This window comes from Xenia sp. Carnegie-2017, unplaced genomic scaffold, assembly GCF_021976095.1.
Source record: "Xenia sp. Carnegie-2017 unplaced genomic scaffold, XeniaSp_v1 HiC_scaffold_24, whole genome shotgun sequence".
NCBI classification, from domain to species: domain Eukaryota; kingdom Metazoa; phylum Cnidaria; class Anthozoa; order Malacalcyonacea; family Xeniidae; genus Xenia; species Xenia sp. Carnegie-2017.
Window position 1 is genome coordinate 15,846,395 of NW_025813487.1, and position 17,545 is coordinate 15,863,939.

General features: G+C 36.7%; 3 protein-coding genes, 1 long non-coding RNA gene and 1 other non-coding gene across 5 annotated transcripts; 3 read left to right on the plus strand and 2 right to left on the minus strand.

The window, feature by feature from the left end:
- The first annotated feature begins 209 nt into the window (after positions 1-209).
- LOC124450275 (nuclear receptor-binding protein-like) lies at positions 210-8,040 on the plus strand. Its single transcript, XM_047000907.1, has 20 exons — positions 210-420; positions 669-791; positions 912-953; positions 1,047-1,196; positions 1,293-1,333; positions 1,733-1,827; positions 1,905-1,985; positions 2,382-2,452; positions 2,623-2,715; positions 2,816-2,899; positions 3,267-3,315; positions 3,423-3,510; positions 3,585-3,635; positions 4,426-4,485; positions 5,286-5,358; positions 5,783-5,836; positions 5,908-5,971; positions 6,974-7,029; positions 7,194-7,240; positions 7,768-8,040. Exons 1-20 carry the CDS (start codon positions 283-285, stop codon positions 7,784-7,786), a joined length of 1,479 nt encoding a protein of 492 aa, XP_046856863.1. The 5' UTR covers positions 210-282; the 3' UTR covers positions 7,787-8,040.
- Positions 8,041-8,191: 151 nt separating this feature from the next.
- Trnat-agu lies at positions 8,192-8,263 on the minus strand. Its single transcript has one exon. It is a non-coding gene; the product is annotated as a tRNA-Thr (tRNA).
- A 292-nt stretch (positions 8,264-8,555) lies between these two features.
- On the minus strand, positions 8,556-13,444 carry LOC124450279 (IQ motif and ankyrin repeat domain-containing protein 1-like). Its single transcript, XM_047000911.1, has 14 exons — positions 12,811-13,444; positions 12,461-12,604; positions 12,223-12,406; positions 11,925-12,151; positions 11,757-11,819; positions 11,550-11,689; positions 11,405-11,459; positions 11,237-11,332; positions 11,093-11,167; positions 10,628-10,676; positions 10,467-10,563; positions 10,250-10,384; positions 9,412-9,540; positions 8,556-8,953 (listed from the first exon to the last, which is right to left on the minus strand). The coding sequence occupies exons 1-14, from the start codon at positions 12,982-12,984 to the stop codon at positions 8,779-8,781; spliced, it is 1,743 nt and encodes a 580-aa protein (XP_046856867.1). The 5' UTR covers positions 12,985-13,444; the 3' UTR covers positions 8,556-8,778.
- On the plus strand, positions 8,830-12,816 carry LOC124450280. Its single transcript, XR_006949926.1, has 3 exons — positions 8,830-8,964; positions 9,448-9,672; positions 10,480-12,816. It is a non-coding gene; the product is annotated as an uncharacterized LOC124450280 (long non-coding RNA).
- On the plus strand, positions 13,353-17,390 carry LOC124450274. Its single transcript, XM_047000906.1, has 3 exons — positions 13,353-13,830; positions 14,269-14,561; positions 15,484-17,390. The coding sequence occupies exons 1-3, from the start codon at positions 13,430-13,432 to the stop codon at positions 17,289-17,291; spliced, it is 2,502 nt and encodes an 833-aa protein (XP_046856862.1). The 5' UTR covers positions 13,353-13,429; the 3' UTR covers positions 17,292-17,390.
- The last annotated feature ends 155 nt before the right edge of the window (positions 17,391-17,545 follow it).

Sequence of the window (17,545 nt, forward strand, 5' to 3'; positions counted from 1 at the left end):
TGTGTCTGCTACCTGATATTATTCAAACCATTTGCTTTCAGAATTTATGCGTTTCGTAGAATTATCATTTAAATATTTAAATGAGAAGGTTCTCTTATTTTTCATACCTTACAAAACTTTCAACGATATTTTATTAATCATATTTAATTTTATGTTTTGTTTGTTTTTTTCTATTCCTCCTCCCCCCTGAATCATTGGTTGAAATTTATGCATTACAAATGTTGCGCAAAAGCCAATATGGACGGTTTTGTCTGAAAATTTTTGCAATTAAAGTAACAGAAAATGACTTCTGTCCAGGCTGGTGGCGAAGCGTCCAAATCAGCTGCCATTTTAACTGACTCTGGAGACGAAAGTGACGACGCTTATGATGATGTTATTGAAGTCAGTCCATGTGGAAGATGGGAAAAAAGACGAATGGAGGTAAGACTTACTTCGATGGATTGTAAGAAAACGTGTAGAATTGATGTTGATATATCGTTTGTAATTTGGAACTTCCCAATATTGTTTATTCTGTTTCCTGAGAGTTAATTACCGCATGGTTAAGATGAAATCCTTTTGAAGTGAATCTCTATGATTGGTGAAAGAATAGTCCTTTGCGTACTTTACTTTTATCATTCTGCATCCACTTACTTCACAGCTTTTTCGTAAATAAGATTTGTATTTTTAAGGTCACCCAACGCGATGTCCCTGGCATTGATAAAGCGTTTCTTGCCATGGACACCGAAGAAGGTGTTGAAGTTGTTTGGAATGAAGTTCAATTCTCTCAAAGGAAAAGCTACAAAGCACAGGAGGTTAGCTACAATACGTATATATTGTTTTCATTGGTTATTGCTGTTACCAAATTGAATAGGGAATGTTTGACTTTTGTGTTGCTTTAATTTAATTCCTCGTTCAATTTGTCACCTACTTAGGCTACTATCAAGACAATTTTCCAGAATTTGACAAAACTTAAGGTGAAATAAACACAATTATGTTTTAGTACAATTTAACTTCTTATGATATGGACCATACTGATGTGATGAAAAATTCCTATTTCTTTTTCTTAGCATCCAAACATAGTGAAGTTTCACAGGTTTTGGAATGACATGCAAGGCGATAAAGCTCGTTTGGTCTTCATTTCGGAGTATATGACATCGGGATCATTGAAAAAGTTCCTGAAAAAGACCAGAACAAATAACAAAACAATTAGTGCTAAGGTATTTATGTGTATGTTGGTAATCTCTGATCCTAAATGCACAATATGGCATTACAAAACAAAAATGCTGATTGCAACAACATTGGTTTTTTAATAGGTTGTAAAAAAATGGTGTAGGCAAATCCTGTCAGCTCTGAGGTTGGTTCATTCAATTCACTTATAGTGGCAGATTAATGCTCATTTGACAGGAAGGGTGCAGATCTTCTAGTGGGGATTGCATCATTATCCTTACTAAAGTTGAAAGGGCCTCGGGCTATTGTACATTTATAGATGAGTCAAACTTGCATAATCAAAGTTTTTTTTACCTTTTATTTAACTTCATAAAAATTTCTTTAAAAGCTAATAGCACTTTTATTATGCCAGGTTGGCTCATCTGTATGTAAGCCTACAACTCTTCAACAGTCCGAGGCCCTGGCCCCTTTAAGCTAAGAAAAGGATGCATGCCCTGTGGAAAATCTGCACCCTTCCTGTCAAATGAAAATCAATCCACCCCTGCTGAAAATCACTTGTAATTGTTTTAATTTGTTTCCATAATAGCTATCTACATGCATGTAATCCCCCGATTGTCCATGGTAACCTGTCTTGTGACACAATTTTCATACAACACAATGGACTAATTAAAATTGGCTCAGGTATATAAACGAACAAGCAATGTTTTGAAAGTAATAACTAATTTGAGTCTTGCTCATTATGTTTTTGAATTCTTTAGTGGCTCCTGATACCATAAGAGATCATGTCAAAACCTATCAAGAAGAAAGACGAAACATGCACTATCTTGCACCAGAATATGGTACTTTTTTATGCATATACGAGTAGTTGTTTCACATCATAATATGTGCTGACACTGTCTAAAATATTGGAGGGTTGCTTGTTCGCTAGGCATGGGATTGTCCAGAACATTTCATCCAAAACAAAAGTCTAGTCATTATTTCATATGACAGTTACATTATCTAGGTGGGATTTCTGGTATTTGATGCACAATTTTTAGTATTTTGAACATTGTGGAGAGGGCTTGGAGATCTCCCCCTCCCCACCCACTTCATCACTGGACATGACACAAATGATTTCTATATTTTATCAAACCAAGTCTGGAAATCCTATGAAAATTGACTGTGAAAAACTCAAATTGTGTAAATGTTCAGTACAACTGTAGAACACTATTTTTATGTATTTCATGGTGCTCTAGGACTTCCAAACACAAGCAGACAATTTCACACAGCTGTTGATGTTTATGCCTTTGGTATTTGTACATTGGAGGTACTTTTGGAAATTATTGATAAATTAGGAATGGAGATAGCACAGGCTATGAAATTCTCACTACCACTTTTACAAAGCATCTGATGATGGCTCTGGAATAAAATATCATCTCTCATGCAACATGTTTTGTCCAATCAAAACTTAGCAAGTCTTTCATATGTTCACTTTAGATGACAGCTTTAGATTTACATGATAAAGAAAGTCAAATTAGTTCTGAATTGGTGAGCAAGGCTATGGAAAATCTAAATGATGACGTCTTCAAGGTTTGTTTGTCTTACATAATATACATCATCGTAGTATTGTCTATAATCTTCAGGAGTGTATTTTTATAGTATTGTTGACAAGTTTCATCATTGTTTGTAGGACTTTATTGGGACTTGTCTTATCAAAGACCCTGTTCAAAGATTCACTGTGGTCAAATTGATGTTTCACAAATGGCTTTTCGAAGTAAGTTGTAGTAGTCATATGAGTAACCATAGCAACAATGAAAACATGTGTAATCTTTATTTAGTGTTATGAATGCTTAATGCCATTAATTAAGTTTACACCTCTAGTGTGCAGAGGCATGGTGCCATTATTTCTATACTATGAAATACTAATTAAATAATTCAAGGAAAAGCATTTGTGATTAATGTTTAAAGGGGAACACTTCCAAAAAAATCATGGAAAAAACAGATTTCAACCAAAAATCTCTGACATGACATGGCAACAACTGACTCATAGCCAACAAAACGACAGGACCCCTCCCTGACAGGGGAATTTGATCACGAACTTATATGATATTAATCACCAATTTTCAATTTCTTTATAATAGGTTCCTTCACTAAAGCTGTTGTCCGCAAACACCACCATAGACAGTGGAGGTATGTTACACTTAGGACAAAGAGAGTGTTATGAATTTTGAGCGAGAATTGTTGTGAAGTTGACTTTATTTTAAATAAGCCAATGAATTTTATATGTTTATTTGTAGTCACATTACCGGAATCCAAAGAGGTGAAGGATCCTGAAAGAGTTTTGGTAGAAATACCATCGTTTAATGGCAATGTCATTGTACGAAAGTACGCCTTTTTAAATATCTTACTGACAGTTTATGTTGGAATATTTACTCTTCATGAAATGTTTTGTGTTTCAGAGAGTCAGATTTGCCATCGTTAGAAAGGGAAAAATTTCTGGAAGAAGTTCAGTAAGTTGGAAGATTTACATGTACATCCGGGCATTAGTGAGCGTGACGTTCGGTGAGCATATATTTACTAATGCCTGGTTTGAACCTGTTATCACTGAATAGGCATCTAACCGAAGGCGCACTCGGCTAAGATCGTGGCATATTTTTCACTACGCATGCGTGACTGCCCAGCAAGATACTTTCACAAAATCAATATTGAATAGTATTGCACGAGAATGCTATTTCACTAATAATTATCTTTAAAGCAAAAGTTTTCCGAAATTTTTACAAAGTGTTATGATCTTGCGAAGGAGATAAGGTTCCAAGCTTTTGTAGTGCAAAACGATTTATTTGTAAAAACATCTATATTTTCTATTGCGACCTAGCTGAAGTATCTTGCTGGAAGGCGTGTTTGCTAGAATTTGCTTCAGAAAAGTGGGAACACAAACATCAAAGGTTCCGACACGTGTGGACCTTCTGTTAAGATATCTATTCTGTGCCGTTACTCTCGGTTTTAAACAAACCATTCACTTTATTGCGTTACGTCATGTAACACAAACATCAAAGATTCCGACACGAGTAGACCTTCTGTTAAGATATCTATTCTGTGCCGTTACTCTCGGTTTTAAACAAACCATTCACTTTATTGCGTTACGTCATGTAACACAAACATCAAAGGTTCCGACACGAGTACACCTTCTGTTAAGATATCTATTCTGTGCCGTTACTCTCGGTTTTAAACAAACCATTCACTTTATTGCGTTACGTCATGTTAAATAGATTATTGCTTTACTTTGCTTTTTACTCCTAGAGATGGTTTGTATCCGCTGACCATCATGGAACGTAGACAAAGTCACGTCAATATTGAAAGGTGTGTAAAAGTCCCGTATTTTATTACAAACTCAAGACTTGTCACTTCTTAAATTGCGTTGCATCCGAACTTTGCCAATTTGGATTTTTCTCAATCATGTTGTCAATCATGCTGCAATTTGTACATATGGCTATTTATGTTTTGCTTTTAAGGTCTTAGACCGCTGACATCAGTATATAGTAGTACATTTTTGTAAATGTTGATCCTCCAGATCACTGCAATCCTGATAATAGTACATTTTTGTAAATGTTGATCCTCCAGATCACTGCAATCCTGATAATAATACATTTTGTACGTAAATGTTGATCCTCCAGATCACTGCAATCCTGACAATAGTACATTTTTGTAAATGTTGATCCTCCAGATCACTGCAATCCTGATAATAATACATTTTTGTACGTAGATGTTCATCCTCCAGATCACTGCAATCTTAATAATAGTACATTTTTGTACGTAAATGTTGATCCTCCAGATCACTGCAATCCTTAGAAGGACTGTTGGTGTTGATGTTGACTGTTGATCGAAGCAATCTTTAGACTAAAGTGAGGAGTAAAATGTTGGAACGTCGGTCAACACTAACATCGACTGTCCTTCTTAGGATTGCACCACTAACCTGAATGATCAACATCTACAAACATGTACCGATACTCGTTCACTCATCTACAAACATGTACCGATACTCGTTCACTCATCTACAAACATTTACCGATACTCATTCACTCATCTACAAACATGTACCGATACTCATTCACTTTAGAATATAATATTGCTGTTTATCTTATGTTTTTCTAACATCTCAGACCGCTGACACCAGAAGAAGGAGAGGCGGAAGAAAGTTTCAATCCTCCCCCTGATGACGTCGAGACCAGATTGGTAGGTGCACGTGAACTGTTATTTTTTGCTCATTGAAAAGAGCTCGACGGGAGCTTTAAAATAAGCTAAAGATCATCGCCGTATCTTCAATACTTTCGGAGATAGCAGTGCGCCTGCGCAAAATTGCGCATACGCATTGCTATCTCCTAAAGTATTGGGGTTACGGCAATAATTTTTTGCTCGTTGAAAAGAGCTCGACGAGAGCTTTTAAGATGAGCTAAAGATCATTGAATTGATTATCAATATGGTGTTGACACTAAAAGAACGAACAAAAGTAGAGATAAAATACGCACGAAAGGCATCAATAGAAGACACGAGAAAATCACAAAAAGTACATAAAAATCTGTCAGAAAAGTTAATGCCATAGTAGACACACATGTATACAAAAGGTAACATTGTATGAAATACATTTTTTCCAATCTAGGTGCTCAATATGAATTGCAAAACAAGAATTTCCGAACAACCAGGTGAACGTATGGTAAGTTGCAATGGCCTGTGTTTCTTTTTTCTTGTGAAATTGTACATCATGGAGGAATTTCTTTTTTTCAGTTAATACTTCATCTTCAAATGGACGATCAGATGAACAGATTGCTTACGTGTAATCTTAATGCAGGTACGTATAACTTTAATTATCCTTGTACAAGTGATCTTTATGTGAATAATCTCAATGGCACGTCTGACCTAGAACCCAGTCTACCAGATATCCGTCTCCGCCAAAATTCTATAGTTACGAATGAAACAAGCCGCCATCTTGAAAGGTGGCAAGACTGACGATATTTACGATTAATATCTGCTTTTCCTGAGTTGAAGTACAGGTGCAAAGTGGGTAGTCTAAGTTTAATTTTTAAAATGTTTCATAGGATGGGTTTTTAAACTTTCTTTAGCTCATTTTTCATTTTGAGTTTTGCTTTTTGCTAATTTTCAAGATGGCGTCCTTGCCTCATCTTGAGTTGGCATTAGACATCTAGAAGACTGGGTTCTAAATTATTAACGTGGATGCCAGCGCGCCATTATGGGCATGGTCATGTGCATGAGAATTTTAAATTATTTTTATCTCTGCTCTACTGCAGTTAAACGATTTTAAAGTATTAGAATTTTCGACGGCATCCAATGTAGAAAACTGTGCTAAATTCCCAATAAACAGGACATCTTGAGATAGCAAAATATGTATTAGCACAAAACGCAAATTAAATCGCCAATTTTCGACTTTATTTCGAAGCCATCCTCAGACATAATGGTGTCACAATTATTAATATGAAAAATGTGGCAAACTCATGCTGTTCTAGGATAGCTTTGAAAATTTAGAGTTTTATTTGCGTCTTGTACTGATACATATTTTGTTTCTCGCAAGGTGACATGTCTATTCGGAATTTGTGTTTTTGCTTTACCTTTTTTAAAATTGTCGGCTGGAAATGATTTTTTGTCAAAACTGTTCTAAGTATCGATGAAAGTATAGATTTTCAGCCAAAAATCTACCATGTTTGTTATAACAGTTTCCAGTCCCCTCGCTACATTCAGACATCTGCATTAAAGCCAGTCTCCCATAATATTATGATCATATGATGTATTTTTAGAGTTCGCAACCTACTCTATTTAATCCTTAATCTCTCTTTAGCGGATACGGCGGGCGACCTGGCAGAAGATTTAGTGAAACATGGATTTATTAATCCAGTAAGATCTTGGCCAAATAGTTTATATTTATTCGGACCGCCTTACTGTCTTTGCATGAGGTCTGGTGGCGAACCTCAATATTGAAATCCGCCCTGATCCTGTTGCTAGTTTCAACTTCGCATGTCGTATGAACGTTGATGTTTTTTTCTTTTACTTCATGTTAGGCTGACAAAGAACGCATTTCGACTCTAATGCAGACACATTTGCAACGGTATGAATGTTTTCAATTCAGTGGCGGACACTTCATAAAATATTGCGGGGTTGTTGATGTCCTCAAGGCATGAGATTTCTAGGGAGCTGCAAAGGCATACCTATATGTATACTTTCGACATTTGATCTCTAGAAATTTCATTTAAAGATTCCTACGTATACATAATCGTACTCACACAAGGTCTAATGCGTCCGCTGGTATATGTACAGCACAGAAGTCTGTCATGTAGTTATTATTTAACGTCACAGTATGTTATGAAGGTGTGAATTGAGTGATTTGGCGCAAGATTTTAAATCTTTCAAAATTATTGTGGAGGGGGGGAAGGCTCAAGCCCCCCTTCGCGCCCTTCCCCCCCTAGTGTCCGCCACTGATTCAAGTACTTCATTATTCTTAGTAGTTCTTAGTAGTAAATTATTGGGGGGCTAGTGTCCGCCACTGATTCATCTATTTTATTATTTTAGTAGTTTTTATTTAAGATTTTCTTTTACGTATAGTTATTAATCAGGATTCTATTATCCATTTTGTAGAGAGATTGCAGTGGCGTAGATGTCATTTTTGTACGTTTATGTTGTGTATGTATTTTGACATTGGTGTCTGGATAACTTGAAGGTAAAATCATCACGATAACAGAACAGTGAAATGTTACTGAAATCATTATGTTAAATTAGAAATTCTATGGTTTATGGAAGGCATGAACAAAAACTGCGTGTAAACGATGTTGAAATTTTGAAAGATATTTAATGACGTGCCATTATTAGCTACTAGTGTACATATTTATGATTAAATGTTAGCTTCATCTATTTGATGTGTAATTACTTCAAGTGCATCTGAAAATGCAAAAATACTTTCTTGAATATTTAAACTGTCATTGCTTTACATGCTTAAATAGACGTAGAATATTACATAATATATTAATGCTAACACGGTTTTTATATACACATGAAAAACATGTGACTTGGACGAGATTTGAACTCGCACCTTCGGGATACTAGTCCGCCGCTCTACCTGTTGAGCTACCAAGCCCACAGGGATTGGAGACGAGTCAAATCTCTTTTAAAATGCGTATGGACGAGAGATTCCCGCCACTATAACAGTTTACTGGATGGCACCGTGTTTCGAATTTATTCCAAAGCCATCATCAGAGAATATATATAATATATTAATCCTAACACAGTTTTAATATGCATATGAAAAACATGTGACTTTGACTACATTTGAACTCGCACCTTCGGGATACTAGCCTGCCGCTCTACTTGTTGAGCTACCGGGCAGTTGATTTTTTTACTTAAGCAAATTTATATGAAAATAACTCATATTTTCAGGACGAAAACTATGCTGCTTTTATTCATGATCAATAAGGAGGCCTGGTAACTACACGATCTTGTTTGACCTGTTAAAACATAAAAAAGCATTTGGTAAACATTAAGTTGACCGACCTTCAAATCTGTACAGAAATCAGTTCCACGCATCAGAAATTTACATTCCAATACAAAGCTCAAGTATATTGTACATTTCTAGGGCAGATAGAATTTAATTATCTAGAAGGTCTTCGATGTTGAAATGACTTTTAAGGGATACGTCTGCTTCACCAAATCGCTGCTTGGATTCCATAGTTGTGTCAATATAATGAATTTAAAGTTCTCAATCCTTGCTCCGAGGAACGCTGTTTTACTGTATTGTTCGCCATCTTCTGGCTTCACTAACGAAAGGAATCTATAACGGAGGTAATAATATGCTTTGAGATATTTCTCGTCCGTGATTGGTTGATTTCGAGATATTTAACGACTGTGATTGGTTGATCGCACGGCAGCATATCTTTAATTATGCGGCAAAAACGTGTGATTGTACTTAAAAAGGTAAACACAGAAAAGTATAGTGTATAATTGCACTGTTCATATTATAACCTGATCGGATGAAAAGCAGCGAAAGCCAAAAAATCTAAATCTTCTTTTCAATTGAAAAAAAAACATGGAAGCAGTTTTAAGTAAACCATTAAAATGAATATAAAGATTTCAGTGAACAAAAATTTCAATAGGATGGATCAATTATATCACAACAAAGGCTAAACGGCAAATGTTTTGTTTATGCAGCTGTTTTTCAACTGCCATAGTGAGAAGGAAGTAAAGGGATTTGGTATTGTATTTCTATTGTTTGTTTATTAAATCACTAACCTATTGTCTTTCAATATTTCCTTTGTCATAATCAAGTTCAACAAACCATCTTCAACGTCGTCAAATTTTATTTTGAGACTATCGAACATATCAACAGCCATCATGTCCAGCACCAAAGGTTTACCGTAACTATGCACAAGAAAGACGAACCGATGTATTGAACTGGTCTTATATTTATGCTACTGCGTGGAGGAAGCTCATACACTGATTTTGTGTGGTTTTATGGTCATGATTGTGGATGAGAAGGAAATTCAAATAAAGGTAATTTATTAGGTTAATTTTTTGTATTTTTAGAGTTTTTCTCTCATCGTGAACCTCACTATTCTATACTTTCACCGACGTCTCATTCTTTACTTCCTTAACCAACGTTGCCTCATTTAGAGCTTTCCAAACTCTGGGGCTTGAGAAACTTCCGGCACCGGCTAAAAAAACTCCGGGGGCTTGAGAAACTTCCCGCACCGGCTAAAAACTCCGGCTTCTGCCGAGAAGCTTCGTCTCCTTGTTAAACAAGTTTCAGCTCTCGAAGAAAGTTTAAAGTTTATTTTTCCATCATCAGCAACCTGGAATGTTTGCTGTATTTTTTGTTGGAGTTTAGACATTCTTGCCTTGTTTACGTTTTTCAGCCTGGCAGATTTATCCCTAGAGAGGTGAACCTTTGTTGCTAATGTTGTCTAAAAGTACTGGACCAAATCTGCCCTGTCAGCAAAACGTAAACAATGCAAGTCATCTATTCTTTAATGAAAACCGCAAACATGGCGGCTATATGACGTCATAAGATAAAACATTACATGTGTACAACACGAAGTGCATGATTAATTTCTTCAAATTGTCAATTTACCGTATGGCTCCTAGTAATGAAATTCGTATGACGTCCGGATCCATGTTGCGTGGATTCAAAGCATTTATAAAATTAGTGTCACGATAACGTAGGAATGTCGATGTTTGCGGGGAAGTATCAATCACTAAAGGCCATCTGAAAGCACAATCATGAAGACTTGTATTGAAGATATATGGAATCATTGTAGTGTTAAAAATAATTTGTTTATTAATGGAACCTTCCACTTTCAGCAATTCTACCGCCAACATCCTTCATCAAGACATCATCAAGTTCTTTAATGGACACCTTAATCCCGACTACCTCGTGATCTTCATCTTATAAAAATCAATGACAGTGTTGTCTTTTCAGTTCACTTGTTCATTTACAAATGCTACGTACCCTCATCGGCTACCATCTCTTTTCTTTGTTCTCGTAGTTTCAGTTTCAACTTGAAACAATAATTTAATCATAAGAGGATTATGAGGATTACACTCTATGAATCATGAAAGGTTTAAGAGGATTGCAGTCTGTGAATGACAAGAGGATTAAGAGGATTGCAATCTGTGAATCACAAGAGGATTAAGAGGATTGCAGTCTATGAATCACAAGAGGATTAAGAGGATTATACTCTATGAATCATGAGAGGTTTAAGAGGATCGCAGTCTGTGGATCACAAGAGGATTGAGGGGATTACAGTCTATGAATCACAAGAGGATTGAGGGGATTACAGTCTATGAATCATGAGAAGATTGAGAGGATTTTAGTCTGTGAATCATGAGAGGATTGAGGGGATTTCAGTCTGTGAATCATGAGAGGATTGAGGGGATTGCAGTCTATTCTATGATGATAAAGTCGAATTCTTACTTTGGCAAGTTTCTGACGAGCTTTTTCACTTCTTTCTTTGGTTTTTTCCAACTGCTTTTCCGCATCGTGAACCGTCTATGATTGCGAGAGAAAGAAAGGAATAGAACCAGAAATTCATCGTCGTCGCAGCGCTCCTTTTTGTACCTGTAAAGTTATGCTGATTTTGTTTTCGTCACCCGTTGCCATGCACTTATCGTGTTCAAATATACGTCGATTCAATTCGCAATGACTCTTCTCCAACTAGCAAATGAAAAGACAAAATGTGCGCTTTGAGGGAAACGCTATGAACTTGCGTTGAACTTGCAAACCTACCAGCATTTGACTTGCTTTCATCTCTTTTTCGGCGACTTGTATCTCTCCTTCCAGCCTTGATTTGACAAAAAAATATGTTATAACGAGTTGGCAGCTAGTAAAAAGATGACGTCCTTTGACAAGTAACAAACAAAGAGGAAATAACTTATTGCATTCTTCTTTCCGATGTTTTTCTTCTTCTTCACGTTTTTTATCTCTTTCTTCTTCGAGTTTCTTCAGCAATTCATTCGTCCTCTCTGTGTCCCAAGATTTCAAAGTTTGTTCAACAGTAGCGACTGCAGCGACCTACACAAATGAAATCTATCTTTAACTAAATAGACAAGTCCCCTAGCGGACATTTTTACCATTTTACCTGTTCCGGTGAAGTGCCGTCATTTGCATGTAATCTGGGATCGGCGCCATGTTCCAAAAGCATCTAATGGCAAAGAATGTTAGCATCACCGGTTAGCATCAATGAACATCTGTTTCTAGTAACACCACAAAATCTTTTGAAATATTGAAAACCTGAACTATGATATACCTGGACTGCTTCTTGATGACCAGCAAAGGCAGCTCTCCATAGAGGGGTTCTGTCATAATGCCCTCTTGAGTTTACCTCCCCTCCTTTCAGGAGTAGCATGGATATAGTATGAATGTGTCCACCAGCAGCGGCTTCCGACAATGGAGTGTTACCATTAGCATCTTCACAATTAACAAGACTTAATTCGCATTTCGGCCAGCTGTTCCTGTTTGGATTCTGTCTGCTTGCTCATTTTTTGTATTGCCTTAGTACAAATAAAATTGCTTGTTATGTGTGTACGAAATTAGATTGGCAACACATGTCATCTTCAAGCTCACTTCATTTAATACAGCTTCAATCACATCATTTTCACCGTCAAAGGAAGCTTCCAGTATCTGCTTCTTCCACTTCATCTCCAAGGCTTTTCTCTTTCTCTGTTCTTGCTCTTTCAGCCTTTCTTTCTCCTCCTCTTCTCGTTCTCGTTGCACCATTTGTAGCCATGCCTGGTATAAAAACAAGGTTCATTATATTTCCAAAGAAGAAATTGGAACTACCACCTCTTTTTCCAATTTTATCATCAGATTCTCATAGTCTTCCTTTTCCTTCCTCAATCTTTGTAACTGTCTTTTTGCGAGGTATCTTTTCACTGCTTTTTGAATGACCAAAGCATGCTGGTCTTCTTTGGACCATTTTGTCTTGCTCTATATTAATATTGAATGAAATAATTTGTGGGAACTAATTTATAACTTTTTTAAATACAAGCTCATCACCATGGTAACCCAATATAATATATGTATATATATTTACAAATTATAACCTCTGTATGTGTATGTGTATTGAATTGCTTTCATTAAACCAATGAAATAAATACTACGGTCAAAATTTTAATAAAAGCTTGCGTTACTACCTCTGACTTGACGGAAGGAGCCTTCCTGTGCGATTGTCCTGGTTTTGCATTTCTTGTGGGTTGCGCCGGACCGTGGCGGCCTAAGTCTTTCGTGACTGATTTTGATTTTCGTGCAGATATTTTTACAGCCTTACTTTGCGTTTTTGAATTGACAGTAGATTTTTTTGGTGGCATCCTGAATTTTTCACATTTCGTTAAACGTTTCCATAAATACTTGTTACAGATATTACATGAATTGGTGAATGCGCGGAGCCGTATATTCTTGGCGCGTCATTTTTTCGTCTTTTGAGCTGGCACTTGAAAAACCAACGAAATTATAACATTTTTCAAAATGGCAAACCGGTATTTGTCGGTTGGAAAATGATTTCTTTTCATATATAAACTGCATAGTTTTTATTCATTACACCCACGTTCTGTTGTTCGTCTTAAGATTTTTAATCAAGCCCTAAAGGTTGTCGCGAAATTTTACCGCAATATTGTTTGATGTTAAATGAAGATATGATCATATTGTTTGATGTATGAATAATATGACTATTATTTACATAATTATGTTATTTTGTGTTGTGTTGTCTGTCACACGATGACACGCATATGACAACTCATTTGTACAAACAGAGCAATGAATCTTGAAAAACAAAGCAATGAATCAAATAATGCTAAATCTTGCGAGATCAATGATACACCAGATGCCGGCGCTTCGAGAGATACTTTTTCGTCGTCCACGGTAAATGTTTCGACAACAGACAATCAAACTTCAAAAGTTCATTGGTACGACGATGTTTACCTACTTTTGTGTGTTATTTTTTATTTGGGAGACGTTGGTACAGATATTTTGGTATCAGCGGTGTATTTCAAGAACGAAGACTATGTATGGTTTGCTTTAACACTGACTTGCGTGATCGGAGCTTCGTTAGTAATGATGGGATTTTCTTTGAGCTGGTATTATGATGATACCTCTCAAGAGGTTGGCAAATCAAAAACTGTGATTTTACATGTATTGCAACTTGGCCCACTTCAAAGGTACCTCTATTAATGATGTTCGTCTATCGTGTGAAAGTGAAGTTGACATTTTGTTGAAGAATTTACCATCATACCTTTAATTTAGTTTGTCTGAGACAAAGGCAGTTCCCATTGTATATAGAAACAATATCAGCCTCGCCTTTATATAAAGAATTTTTGTTTAGAGGTTTTCTGTCCAAGGTCAATGACAAATTGTTTTGAAGCATTGTAAATTGCAAATATTTTTGAAACATTATGTTGACTTCCTCTAGGAAATTGCTTATCACGAAAACTGATAGTGCGGCAAAGTTTTTCCATGTATTTCCAGCTAAAAGAGTTTGTTTCAATAAACACACTATGCAATTCAATTGCAGTCAATTTCACTTGCAGTAGTTTACTAATTTGCAGTTAAATCCTTAGTTTGTTATTAATTTAATAATTAAATTTTACTCTATTCAGATATTGGAATTGCTACAGAAATGGCAGACGATGTAGACAGAAAAATGTCCCTGCAAATTATTACAACATTTATCTTGTGCAATGGCGTGATATTACAATGTTGCGTCTCTTCGAAGTTTTCCTTGAATCTGCTCCACAGCTTGTGTTGCAGTTGTACATACTGGCCTATAGAAAACATTTTGACAATAAAAAAGATTGGTTGACCGCACTGTCTGCCTGTTTTTCATTGATCGCCATATCATCAGCCATTGTCACTTATACAAAAGCTTTACGAGATGTTCGTAAGGACAAAGGTATGGTTATTTATGAAATGCATAGCTTGTGCTGAGGTAGCCAGGCTTAAATATAGTCCTGCTTGGTTAGTTTGTTTGGTGTTCACTTGGTGCAAGAACAATAGATTCTAAAGAAAAGAATATGGGCAATATTTACAAAGCTGGATTAAAACATGCATGTTGGCTTTGCCACTGGTAACCAGAAGCAAAACTGGAATGATAATTAAGGGGGAGAGGGGAATATTGATATATTTAGCTTTGCCCAACTGACTTTCTTTAAAATTACAATGGTTTTCATAATAAGTCAGTTGGGAAGATCTAAGTATACAAGTATTCACCTCAACCACTCCGTAATGTAGTATTCTAACCTCGCTCCTAGTAGCCAGTCTGTTTATGTAGTCTTGCTATGTAAATGTTTGTCTTTTTTCTCACTGCTAAAACAATTGAAGTTTCCATCAACATAGATAGGCTGGCCACACTGCATATTTTATGCTGTTTTTTGAATTTTCGTGCCATTGAATTTTATAACTCTGAACATCATTGGTTCAAGAAATAAAAGTTATTTTACTGTGCTTCCCAGCCTTATGTAAGCCTAGGGGATGTTTGAGGGGAACTTGAGAACACCCGAAGAAGATCAGTGCAAACTGGAGACTGCAGTTGCAAGAGTTCTCATTAATCTCTATGAGTTTGGCATAAGCAAGTGCAAACATGAATAACATATTTTATTTCATTTATTAAATAATAACAATGCAAAACAGATAAGTTCGTTTGTTTTAAATTTTCCTGTAACATTTGCAATTTCTCTTTAACTGATTTCATTGACTGAGCTCAGATCAGTTTGCACCAGTTTGCACAGGGCTAATGCAAACTCTGCTATTGACCAATCAGCACTGGAGTTTTATTCATTGTTATTTTATAATTGCTATTGAAAAATTCTTCGCAGGAAAATTGACATGGTGGGGATTTGGTTGTCAGATAGTATGGCGATTACTTATGGTAGCATCCCGTATAACGACGTTAGTATTGTTTGCCTCTGTATACAAATCGTGGATATTACTTATGATCGGTTTGCATTGGCTTGCTATGTCAATATGGATTTTTCAACAAAGGACGACCTTCATTTCTGCGTCTGCTAAACTGACGAAGCCCGTTTTCTCCATCGTCGTCGGCTTCATCTATCTCTTTTGTTTTTTCAACATTAACGACGAGTTCACGAGAAGACCTTTGGTAAAATTTTACACTCTTATGTTCATCGAAAACTGTGTGCTCATTTTTCTATGGTTTCCACATCGTCACGAGTATGGTGTAATATTCGTTGCTGCCATGGCGATGGTTTTTGGTGGATTTTTTGTTGGTGTCTTAGCACTGATTTTGTACCATCAATATTACCACCCCAGTCTCCCTAAACAAGGTCTGTGTATACGCACATCCCATGATGTTCCATCTAGTCAGGGCATCGTATATCGTATGCTCTGCTGCGATACCTGTTGTTTCGTGAGAAGCTACGAAGATGAGGAAATTTCTCCAAGCACGCAATGTATGACGGGAGATGATAATGCACCACGTGATACAGTCGGTCTGGAAGTTGTGGATCCAACAACAGGTAGAGCATCGGACGGGAGTACCACACCCAAACTTGAAAATGAGCTTCTTTTTCATCAGGCGTCTCCTTTGCAAATGCAATATTTATTAGATGGAAGAGATAAGTTAAAGAAGGAAAAGGCAGCTAAGGCAAAGCAAAAACGTGATGAAAAAATTTCGTCCGTCACCACTCATTCCAACCACAGCTCCACCTTAGAAAATGGAACGGTCGTCCCATCTTCATATGCACCCGAACCTGTCGGACAAAATCCCTCTGCTGAATCTGACAAACGCAATGATGATGATGACAACGATGATGATGACGTCACATCCAAGAGATCTGGTTTCTTGAGTCCCGAGAGGAAGTCCCTCGAGAATGATGAAAACATGAAGGAAATGTTGATCACAGAGAGTGTAGTCGATGCCAACTCCAATCGAAAAGGATTGCTTTCACAAGACAAGAAACTACGACAACCTCATGCTGTCAATAATGGTGGGTGGGCATATCTGGATACACAGAAAAATAGCGATTCCGGATGTGATGACGTTGACCATCCGGGTACTGAAGCTGAAAAGAATACAATATGTGATGACAAAGTTGATGGTGGTTCTGCTCAAGAGCAAAAGCCACAAATAGACGCTGGTAAGAATAGTAATAAAGTTTTGAAATTTGGTAAGGAAGTTATGGATGAAGAAAGGCGTGCACGTGATACATACATGCATAGCACGTGTATACCTTTACAAAATTCAGCTGACATTTTGAATTTTCGAAATCGGTACAGTTTTGTAGCCGACTGCATTTCCATATCTTCCTCAAGCTCCTCGAATAACGACGATGATCAAGAGGATGGACGCAAAACTATTCAGCAAGACATGGTGGAGACTGGGAACGAGAGCTCGTATCTGAGCGAACAGTTTTTACTGAGGCAAACCGGGAACGAGGATTGTTCAACAGGATTTGATAACGTCTCGTTACAACGTTCAAAGAAACGTCATGCCAATGGACGAAGTAAGCAGGGAAATCGTGTTAGCTTCCCAAATTTTGTTGCTACTAACTTGAGGCAAGGTCGGTTCTCATCGCTTCGATTATCTCCCGATGACTGTACGGGGATAGACGAAGATATACATCCACATTTTGTAGAGTTTTCTAATGATTCTAGTCGCATTTGATAAGAATTCACGCGTATATTTGTACAAATACAAACTTTCAATTGTTATAAATATCTTTTAGATTTTTCTGGGGTCTAAATAAAGATTTTTGCCACAGAATAGCTTGCTATGATATATTTGTTTCACCAAAGACCGCTCTCAAAACTTTATGTCACATCAGGTTCATGCGACAATTGGCGGGAATTTTCGAATCATGCTCGCATGAAAAGTCATGAAAGCATTCAGTAAAGCTTTTTAGAAACGTATTTTTTGAA